The sequence below is a fragment of the Porites lutea genome, chromosome 11, assembly GCF_958299795.1.
Source record: "Porites lutea chromosome 11, jaPorLute2.1, whole genome shotgun sequence".
Taxonomy (NCBI): domain Eukaryota; kingdom Metazoa; phylum Cnidaria; class Anthozoa; order Scleractinia; family Poritidae; genus Porites; species Porites lutea.
The window spans coordinates 24,605,840-24,617,548 of NC_133211.1; the positions used below are offsets into that span (position 1 = coordinate 24,605,840).

General features: G+C 37.6%; 1 protein-coding gene across 1 annotated transcript; it reads right to left on the bottom strand.

The window, feature by feature from the left end:
* Nucleotides 1-32: 32 nt before the first annotated feature.
* Nucleotides 33-5,745, bottom strand: LOC140951436 (cytochrome c oxidase subunit 5B, mitochondrial-like). The gene is made up of 4 exons (XM_073400687.1): nt 5,603-5,745; nt 3,010-3,098; nt 2,655-2,754; nt 33-343 (listed from the first exon to the last, which is right to left on the bottom strand). The coding sequence occupies exons 1-4, from the start codon at nt 5,718-5,720 to the stop codon at nt 207-209; spliced, it is 444 nt and encodes a 147-aa protein (XP_073256788.1). The 5' UTR covers nt 5,721-5,745; the 3' UTR covers nt 33-206.
* Between the last annotated feature and the right edge of the window lie 5,964 nt (nt 5,746-11,709).

Here is an 11,709-nt window from a genome sequence, read left to right on the forward strand (position 1 = left end):
ATGGGTACAAAAACTTACAATCATTCAAAGTCTAAGTTCAAAAATTAAATTTAATGGCAATCAAGAACTTTTAACAGCTTACATGAATACATTGCTTTACTGAGCAAATCACAAAATAAGCCAAAAATGTTACAAAGTAATCCATAAACACACCATACTGATTGTTCTTGTTACAATTCCAAAAATTTTTTATGCGTCTTGTGTTGTTAATGATGTGCAGGTTCATCAAGAGGAATGTTAATAGGATTTCCTTTCTTCAGTATAAAATAGTGACCACAGTCACAACGTGTCAGCTCATTCAACTTCAACTTCCTCCAAACAATAGAAGTTGCATCTGGTTCACCTATCATCAAAATATACACAACATTTCGCCTGTGGTTAATTTTGTAGTTATTAGAAAATAATTACATGAAAATACCAGACTCAATTGTCCATATTCATTAGACATGACATGACATGTTGGACCTTCACGTGCGATCTCCAAAACATCAAAATATTCCCAGTTAAAGTGCTCTTGTGGATGTTCACCTCTTGTAAGGTACTTCAACCATTTTTGGGGGAACACTACTCAAACCATGGTAACAGTTTGTAGACAGAACAAATATTCACCCTACATTGGAGTTCTTAATTCCAAAATTAACACAGTTTTCTTACTCGAAACAATGATTGCTAAGTCTCGCAACAAGTTGGAGACCCACAATATGAAATGGAGTAAAATCAGATTAGCATACAATTCTTTCACCACTTACTTCATTTATTAATTTTTCATGTAAAAAGAGAAAAATGTAATTGGGTGTGTTTATCAGTATGTTTATTGTGTGTGTGTGTGATGTAAATATGTTTGTTTTTTGTTTTTTTTTTGTTTTTTTTTTTCGTGTTCATAAGAGTCAATGTGTAAAACATTGTAAATTACATGAATTTATTGTAAACAAAATAAAATTTTATTGAAATAGAAAAAAAAATGGTAACAGGAGAGTTGCTCCTTGAATGCAACATTTAAATTTCAATTGACCAATGTATACACTATGTACTAGTCTTCACCATTTATTCCATGGATAAGGGCACCAGAAGTGACAACATCCATATGTAGCTGCGCTTGTATTATAACTCAGATTGATATTATTCTGTGCAATAAATTTCCTTTGAAAGCACAGGAATCTCACTTTGATGTCCAGTTGCCAAGTATACAACAAGTCTGTGGGGGATCAAACAGCTTGGAATTTCTTTTGTATCAATAGGCCTTTTGCATTAGTTGATCATGTGATCAACTTTCGACAAACACGAAAACAGTCCGCTTTCGAAACATTTTGTTAGCAGGAGCTGAAAGAGCATATTAAAATTAGGTAACCTCTCAATTTTAAACTGTATATCTCAAAAGAAACAATTGCAACAGCCGCCGAAAATTAGAAGGATTTGTGTGAGAAAAACAACTTTTGCCACCAAGTCACGCTTGAATGATATTCATACAAATCCTTATTGTGAAATATTTCCTTAAGCATTACGGGGCTCAAATCTCCTTTAAATTCATAACAGGCACTTTGAGCCCTTAAATGCATAAGAAAAAGATTTAACAACCGTTTAAAAATTTCAGAATTTACAAGGAGTTGTATGGGAGACCACTCAAGTATGACTGGGTGGCAACAGGGCTCAAAGTTTAAATTTGAGTTTGGGAGCACTTGTGCTACCAGATGTAAATTTTTAGGCGCACTTCCGAAATTTTATGCGCACAGCTGAAAATTTTAGGAGTACAGCTTACAATGTTAGGAGCATCTATTTCAAAAGAAAGTAAAAAGCTTAACAGTGCCACATTTATTTGTCATCTTCAGTTTGTTACTTTTACTTCACTCCTGTGATTGATAAACCACAGCTGATTTGCTACGCAGTAATACCGTTGTGATTTTTAAAATTAATTTCTCTTTTTGACTGTACAGTTGTGACTAAAGAAAACTTACACTTGAAAAACAATTCAAAACTGACAACAATGAATGTGTTGAACGCGAATGAAAATTAATCTTTGATGAATTTGTTAAATGCGCAATGACTTACATGTAACTGGAATATGACTTAAAAAACTTTCTTACCTGGAAAAAAAAGGCTCTTAATCCACACTGTTTTTGCTTTGATTGACGTTAAAACTGAACGTTCGACATGATCATCCATTGCGCAAAAAGTATGTGTTTCGTTCGTAGCATATATTTGCATGTGCCAGCCGTGTTTATTACAAAACAGAAGAGTCTGGGATGGAGTAAAACATCGAAACGAAAAAGAACATTCAAGTTTGTAGAATCCATTGGGAGAAAAGACCAATTATTAAACATACACTGTCTTTCTAGTTCGAGTTAGTTAGTATACATGTGGTTGGAAGTAAGTCAGTCGCACTGTGCTTTGGGTTTTACCGTGCACAGGTGTGATTACACATGAATTTCTAGGTGCACAACCAAAAATCCAGTCGCATACGTGACCAGTTAGTCGCTAACTTTGAGCCCTGGGCAAGAGTCCTTCTGATTTTCGGCAGCCATTGCAATCACTACTTTTGAGATATATGGTTGAAAATTTACAGGTTACCTAATTTTAACATATATGCTCTTGCAGCTTGTGCAATATCTTGACACTCAATTTAATTTGTACTTAAAATTCCCATCATGGACACTTACAGACACATCCAATGATTCTGTCTTCATATATAGACAGAACTTCTGTAGGTTTGTCTTTAGTTCCTGGAGGACCTCGTTGTGGCTTCATGTTGAAAGGATCCTGCAATAAATTATTAACAACGTGGTTATTATGAACATGGTTAGTGAGCAAGTTAAAAGACATAAATGACAGTAAAAAACAAAGAAAACACAGTTAATAAATTCATGCTAACTCAACAAAAGGAAAAGCAATCCAGAATGACTCAAGACGAGCAGTACTTTTGCTGTGACCCCCTTTTTTAAGATTACACTCACTGATTTTCAATCTACTGATGAATTAAACTAATCAATTCACTTTGATTTAGTACTATCTTACCTCAATCCCAGCTGCCATAGCCTCATACTCCTTTCTCTCCAAACCAGTGGCTTGCTCTGCATCAGTGGGAATACGACCAAGTCTGGTACCTGTTATATGTGGTACAAACACTGCTTTATTATAGATAGATGCATATATATATATTGCTGATAGATTTTCCTGCTATTTGCAGGCACTAGGAATGCTGAAGTTGCCCTTTGAGAAGGTATATGTACCCTTTGATTTTTGTAGGTAAGTCATGACTAGATAAGTTCCATGTTCTCAAGGAACAGTGAAGGCCTCCAACTCGTAGGATTTGATGAAATTTATCTGAACATCTTTACAGTTCTGGAAGCTCTCTAAATGGATGCTGTCATAAGTAAACAGCTCTACTTATGGCCACCTTCACAAAACCCTGTTTCAACTGTCAGACGAAGTCCCTATTTTTACATTCCCCTGAGTAAAAATTCCTGTAGGTAATCAAGGACTCTTTCAGCGTTTACAAGTTAGATTTTAGCTTTGTTTTCAAGGCAAGGTTTTCAGCATTTACAAGTTAGATTTTAGCTTTGTTTTCAAGGCAAGGTTATTGATTCTGCAAAAGGTGTAAAAAAGGAACATTAGTGATGTAAACTGCACATTATTGCAGCATGCAGGAGTACCAATATGAATCATTGTACATGCACAAGACTGAAAAAAGTAGGAAAAGTTTAACTTCCTGATAAGTCTGTAACTTACATACCAAGCCAAATTAATAATTTGACATAATATTTTGTATGAAGAACAGTAAAATGTTGCATGGCACATGTTTCCAAGGGGACTTGATTAAACTAAGCTACATGTCTGGCCAATGGTTATAAATACTATTTTTGTGAAAGGTTTGAACCCAGGAGTCATTTGAAAAGTAGGTTGAGTTTGATCGTCCGGGTGAACATAGTCACTGTCAACAACAACAGTCCTATTCAGGACTATATTCACCTGGACGATCAAACTCAACCTACTTTTGAAATACTATTATTGTTAAAGTTTAAATAATTTAAACTTTCAAACTCAGTAGCTGTAAACATCTGAAATATTTCATGAATGTTCATTGCAAAGTGACCAATCACAACAAAGATAAGGACACTCAAGCAAGCAACAACAAACTAACAACCACTGCTAGTTGCAGTTTAGTTTTTTCTTGCCTGATTGGCTTTTTCCTTGAACAGCACAAAAATATTCCAGTAATATTTCTAGTGCATACGGTTTCTATTTTTAAAGGTAAAAAACTTCCTCTTAACAGGGCTTCTGATATTTTGCGGAAAAAAAGCAAATTTTCGTGGGATTTTCAGGGGCAAATTCGAGGAAAAATTGGCCGATTTCGCGGGAAAAAAGTCAAAATTCGCAGAAAAATTGGCCGATTTTGCGGGATTTTCGCAGGAGAAAAGTCAAAATTCACAGAAAAATCAGCCGATCTCGCGGGATTTTAGGGGAAAAAAGTCAAATTTCGAAGGATTTTCAGGGGCAAATTCTTAGAAAATCGGCCGATTTCAGGGGAATTTCGGGGGGAAACTTCATCAAGAAATAATCAGTAAAAAAACAGCTGATTTCGCTGGATTTTTTTGGGCAAATTTTGCTAAAATCAATCAATTTTGCGTTGATATGACCAGCGTTGTTTTAACAGGGATAATCATTTGCACTTTCAACAACAGTTCGTTCCGAAAAATGAGCGAATGCTAAAGCCATTAACATTATGGTTAGTGCCCAGTTTTTCGCAACGTTCATCTAAAAACGCCTGGTAGTTTTGGGAAATTGTTTATTAGTTGCAGTGACGAAGTTTCAAGATACATTTGAACGTTTGGGGTGAATAAAACAGGTCTAATAGTCAAGATAAGTATTAAATATGTTTTGCCGACATGTATTTGGAAATATTTCTGGCGTATTTCGCGGTATTTCGCGTTGTTTTGGGAATTTCGCGGGATTTCGCAGAAATACCTGAATTTCGCGGGTCCGCAACCGCGCGAAATATCAGAAGCCCTGTTTTAATATCAACATAAACGTTCCCATCCATGAAAACTTGATCAAATTTTATACGTTCTATCAAATCTCTACCTCTGCCTTTCACTAAATTTCCCAATGTTTGAAAGGTGCAAATTATGCATCAACAAAACTTGCACCTTAAACTTCACTGCAGAGCGTTTTCAGATCATGTTCAATTTCAATTTTGGTCTATTTTTTGGATAAAACTGAGATTTCTTTCCCTTTATTGCCACAAATTTAAGAACAGAAATATCACCAAGTCTATATCAGATCACGTCTCCTTACAAAAATCTACACGAAGTTACACATGACTTCCTTCATGTACAAATACTGTACTTTGGCTTACCGGTATTTTAAGCGTGGCAAATTATAAATCGATCGCTTTTACGCCAAGGGACTTCAATGAAGCTTAAAATATCCCGAGGACTAAGTTTAGTTGTACTGAGAGTACCAACAATTTACTTTTTTTTTAAAAAAACTGATCAATAACGTAGCAATGCAATATGACCACCCGGCTTTGCAAGGCCAAGGCGATTCAACTCCTTGTCTTTCATTTCCCACCAGAAAATATACCACAAGAATCTAAGGTTTAGCTCACTTGTTACAGAGATTCCTCTAGAAAGAACCAATGGGCTTGTTCTGGTGATTATAGCTCGCAAAGTAGGTTGCATGGTCGACAATTTTCCGTTTGCCAATACTCGGAGAGAAGCCGCCATCTTTTCCTCTTTTAGATTCGATATCCCGGATCTCGTTCCAGTCTCTCTCTTTCTCACGGGGAAAGCACTGGGGATGAGTTGACTTCCAAAAGCAAACGAAACGAAACCGAGCGAACAAAATGGTTAGAGAGAAGGTTTCGTCCGTTGTATTTCAGATTTTCTTTTGTTTTTGTCTTATTCAAGGAACTGCTGGTGATTCAAGTTCACAAACAGATACTAACACCATAGTGGGAAAGCCTAAACTTGGTAAGAAAGGCAACAAAATCTATCGATCTTGAGCTCACTTTACGGGTTTTGCTGGATACTTTATTTCATCGGCGCCATGTATTTTTTTTCTAAGCATGGCAAGGCCCCTTATCAACAGCCTCATCCTAAAAACGAGCTGTAAAATTTATGTACAGGGTAAGAGTTCCGTACAACCTCTGGGAGGGGAGGTGGGGATGCGGGCGGGGGTGGGGGGTGCGCACGTGGGTACTCGACCTATATTTGGGTATAGATGAGCCGCTAAAGGTTTGAAACCCTGATCCCGTTTAGGACAAAATATTCCCAAACCACATTCCCTGTTTAGGACAACGCCCTCAATTGTATTACCCTGTTTAGAACAAAGGACAAAATGCATCCCATCTTGTTTTAAAGCCATTTATTAGCAATTGCAGTGGAGCAAATTCATGTCATTGTCATTGCCTTTGTATACTTGGAGTACAAACATAATTCATCTAGCAAATCAAATCAATTGTGCAGGCAATACCACGTTGACAGATTCACTCGAAATTGTATACCCTGTTTAGGACAGAGAAGTCAAAACCATATCGTAACCCTGTCCAGCAGCACATCCCTGTATAGGCCATATAAGGGAGTACCCCCCTGGCATACAACTCCATGCTTTCATTATGAATATTTATAGAAAATCTGTAATATTCTGATCAAAGGGGGAATGGGCACACTTGGAATTTTCGGTGCCATAAATCTATGGGGTTGTATGGAAATCTTACCACTTTACTTCACATGAACCAAATCAAATTCAAATTTAAGCCGACTCAGATTACTTTAGGCTGGGTGACTTGATTCAGAAGCCGATCTTTAATCTAGCCGAACTAACTTCAAAAGGGAAAAATCACAAAATAAACTTCATTATAAAGATTTATATGTTTGATTTGGCATCTGAATCAAAGCTGGTCCACAGCTGTCATTCTCGGCTGAGCCAGCTGTAGAGAACATCTGAGCCAAACCAAATTCAATTAGCTGTTTTGAACTGATTCAGATGCCGTGCTTCACATAAACGTAATTAAATGAATTTGATTTGGCCCACCTAAAGTACAGTGTCTGAACCACACTTTAATAGGTGCATTTATGTTTCAGGCCACAGTTGCTCAAAGGTGGATAACACTGTCCACAAGATAAAACATTATCATGCAGATACATTTGGGAAAGCAATTGTGTTATCCAGTTGGATAGCATAATCCACTTTTTCAACAGCTGTGGCTAGGGCTAGAGCACTCTCCATCCCCAGGCCGGCTTCTTTAGACATTTTACTTCTAGTTATGCTTAATACTGCCTTTTAGACAGTTTTGTTAGAGCCCGCTAGACTGCAAGTATTTGTCCCTCTCTTTCCTCAGGGATAGTAGATTGAATGCATATAAAAATAACCACCCAGAATTGTGCAGAGATAAATGAAGAGAGAAAATGAGGGACTACAGACTAAAGCCCAGGCCCCATACAGTTGTTCAAAAGGTGGGTAACGCTATCCACTGGATAAATCACTAGTGGGTAAGTATTAGGGAAACCAATTGCACTATCCACTGGATAGAGATTTATTCGCAGGATAGCGCAATCCACCTTTTGAACAACTGGGGCGAGGTGTCTAACTTTGTGCATTGCTGTAGCCTAAGAAAACAGCTGAAATTGGGTGATGCCACCACTGGTTTTCCCCGCAAATAGATGTCTGAGAAAAGAGTGCAGAAATTCCATACTGATAATGCATCACTACCTAGATCTGGGTAGTGCTTCTTGATTGCTTGAAGCAAATTTCCCATGCAGCACAACCAATCAGAAGCACTACCCAATTTGGAGGTGGGGGTACTATGGATTTCAAGTGTCGGGGATGATTGAATGGGGGCAAAGATCCAAACCCCAAAACATCCCTGGATCAATTAACCCCCAAAAAATTCCATGCTGAATTTCCGAGGCTTAAAAATTCCCAGAAATAGTTAAATGATATACAGTGGAACCTCGATATCTCGATATAACGAACCTCTATATAATGAAGTCCTCAGTGTAACAAACGATTTTCTTCACCCCAGTAAGTAGTAATATTAGTTTTCTCAGGCTAGCATTACTTTGACAATGATGTTTACCACATTTGAAACAATCAATGATTTAACTAGAAACCTAACAAGATATTTGTTCATTTTCAGACATAACTGTCGGAATTAGCATTGGACTGTTTGTGTTATTTCTTGGAATGGCAATCTTCGTTTACAAACCAAAGAGGAAAAGATTTCCTGTCAGAACAACTTACAGTGAAATAGGACAGGACCAACCCATGCCAGTGTAAATATTTGGGAAAAATGGTCTGATTAAGGACAGTAATCTGATTGTTACTGATTGTCAGGAAGTGAAAGTTACGGAGGGACCAAGGCCTAAGTTATCATTATGAACTTTAAAGTCCACATCTTCCAGTAGATCTTTAATGGTCATTGATTAAATGGAAGGAGTTCATATTTGAAGATGTCAACACAGTCTTACAGTTGCTGCTTCTGGTGATGGCTAATGTTGCCCTTCCAACACTATACTTGGGGGATATGTTTCTTTGTCACAAAGCAGTGATTTTGTCATTTACAAGTAATTTCTCAAGTTCTTTAGCAGACATCACGGAGATCGCAGACTCACTTCAGCTTACCGGAAGCCAAATTATACGGATTTGTATAGGAATTTATCATAACATCGATAAAACAGTGAAAATGTACACAAACAACTATTAAAGTATACATACCTCATGAAGAGTTGTGTCTGTGTTGCTTTCTTACTTTTTCCTGCCCTGTGAATGCCATCTTAGTAGGGGGGAAACCAAAACATTAAAACTTGCTAAAATGGCATTTATACGGCAGGAAACAGTAAGATGGTAAGAAACAGGAAGATGTTAGGAAATCTTCACTTCGTTTTCAAGGGCCCAAAGTATTTAATTCCCTTAGCTCTGAAATTCAGAATGCCTCTAGTATTGCTGTGTTTACTTTTTAACTAAAGTCATTTTTCTTGGTATAAGCACCTTTACTTCTCTTAATACTTGTATGTAGTTTTTCGCTTCTTTCGCTTTTTTCTCGTAATTTTGCATTATCTTATCTTACTTTTTCTTTTTTGCTTTTGCACTTGTACGTTCAGCCTTATCTATTTTTATCCTATGTAATTATTGTTGTCTTTGTTTTTAAGAAATTGTATGTGTTCAGGTAAATTGTCTTGCCTATGCCAGTATTTTATTTATTAATTAAGTCATATATTTGTAAAGATGATCCTTTTCGTAAGACTTATTGGCTTCCTTGGGCTTCCTTGCCTCATCTTTCTGAATTGTATGTATATATTTAATTTAAAATGGCAAAATGATAATAAAACAAAATAAAAAAAAAACTTTGTCCCTAGGTCTTAGAAAGTCACTGGGGTGAAGCTACAATTGTAGTCAAGTCAAGTCAAGTAAATTTTTATCTAACTCACACAGAATATTAATACTTTTTACAATGCAGTGCTTTTAAACATAAAATAAAACGATTGTGAAAAAGGAGAGGAAATTCTTTCAATTTTAGGTTCATTGCGCAGCGTTTGGGACGCCTAAGACGTTTGTGGAACTGACCAAGTAGGTGACCCAAAACAAAAATACGAGTAGACGGAATATAGTGATAGCTACTTCGCCATCGTTCTGAATGTGGCCCAAGGTGACTCCTATGCCTTCGTTAGATGCATCGATGTACAAATGAAATGTTTCCTGGAAGTCTGGAAATGCTAGAATAGGGGCACTGAAAAGTACATCCTTTAAAGCTTTGCGGAATGCTCGTTCACAAGCATCAGTCCAAACAAATTTGCTGTCCTTGCGCAATAATTAATTTAAAGGTGACCAAATTTTGGCAAAATCTATCATAAAGCGACGGTAATAGTTAGCTAGACCTAGAAACGATCGCATTGTTTTAACGTTGTGAAATGTGGAAAATCAGTCTTACGGCTGCGATTTTATCGTCGTCTGGGGCTATTCCTCCAGGAGAAACTACATGTCCTAGATATTTAACTTGTGGACAGGCAAACTTACACTTTGAAGGTTTTGGTCTAAGGTTTGCATGACGTAGTCTATCAAATGCAAATGTTCCTCAAAGGTTTTGAAATAGACGAGGATGCCATCTAGCTAAATCAAGCAACTTTTGAAAGTCAAATTTCGTAAAACACACTCCATTAATCGCTAGTAAGTAAACGGGGCTCCAGTGAGGCCAAAAGGAAGCTCTACAAACTCGTTAAGCCCACCATAAGCAATAAAAGCAGTGCGGCCAGGCGATTAAGGTTCCATTTCAACCTGCCAGAAACCATTCATCAGATCCATATAGCTAAAATACTTAGTACCATTGACAGCATCTAATGCGTCGTCTATTCGAGGAAGAGGATAAGAATCTTTAAGCGTCACTGAATTCAATCTTCCAAAATCAACGACCAATCTATCAGTTTCATCTTTCTTCTTCAGCTCACATGACATCACCAGCGACCATATTGGTGTTCCAGAATAGCGAAACGGCGGCCATATTGGTGTTCCAAACCAGTCCTGTGGGAGTTGATCTCTTTTCTTATGTAAACGCTTTCTTTTGTTCCGATAAATTTTTAAACTCTTAGGCCTGTTTACATGGAGGTGGGGGACCCCAAATAGGTGAGGTAACATATGACGGGTCACCCCACCTATCATGTAAACGCGATCAAATTAAAATGAGAGATTATATGGACAGGCGGGTTACCCCACCTAAGCGGGTTACCTCGCCTACCTGAGGTCCCCAATCCCCATGTAAACAGGCCCTAGCTCTAACTATAATTGTTTAATCTGCAAAAGGGTATATCCCGTCACGGCAGATGTGCAAATGGGCATGTGCCAAAGTTAAAGTTTAATCATGGTGCGAGTGTTAAGTAAATGAGAATAATAACAAAAGCTCCTGGGTCAGCGTTTCTAAAGATGGCACGTGGTGGCCATTTTGAAAGACTCCCTTAAGTGCTTTTCAATGACACTATTTGGCAAAGAGTTCCAGTCTCTGATTGTACGTGCAATAAAACTGTGCTGTTATTTGTTTGTTTTGCACTAACTTGAATGAATTTCTTAGGGAGGAGATTGCCTTGTGCCCGGTCGCCTTTTAAACAATATGCAGGGTAGAAATTGTATAGCTGATAGACTAGAAACTACTTTAAACATCATTATGAGTCGTGCCACTTTCCTTCTTTTCTCGAGTGCTGGCCATTTCAAATCATTCAGAATTATCGTGGCTGTTCAGGAGTGGTGCTATATTCATTTTTAACAAAACGAGCCGCTCGTCTCTGCACACTGTCAATGCCCTTTATCTTTATTTGAATGTTAGGCTTGCTCTTTTACGTTTTCTGGACAGTTATCTAGATTTCTTTTTATAAAGCCATGAGATCTGTTGGCTTTGCCTATAATTCTAGCAATATGAACATCCCAATTTAGATTTATTTGTTGTGATCAATAGCTTTTCTGTGGATGGAGCACTGGTATTCAACTAGAGATTTCGAGCATGAGACTATTAGGATGGTGCACGTCTTTGCATTAAACGACATTTGCCATGTGTCCGCCCAGTGTACAAGTGTGTTTAGGTCTTGCCATAATGACTTGGAATCATTACCATCTTTGATTACACCATACAAAACCGCGCTGTCCCCGAAAAGGCCAATTTGCGCCTTTGTGTTTTCGTCGATAACGTAGGAACATAAGTAGCCTGCGAGCAAGCTCTCCTATTTGGGC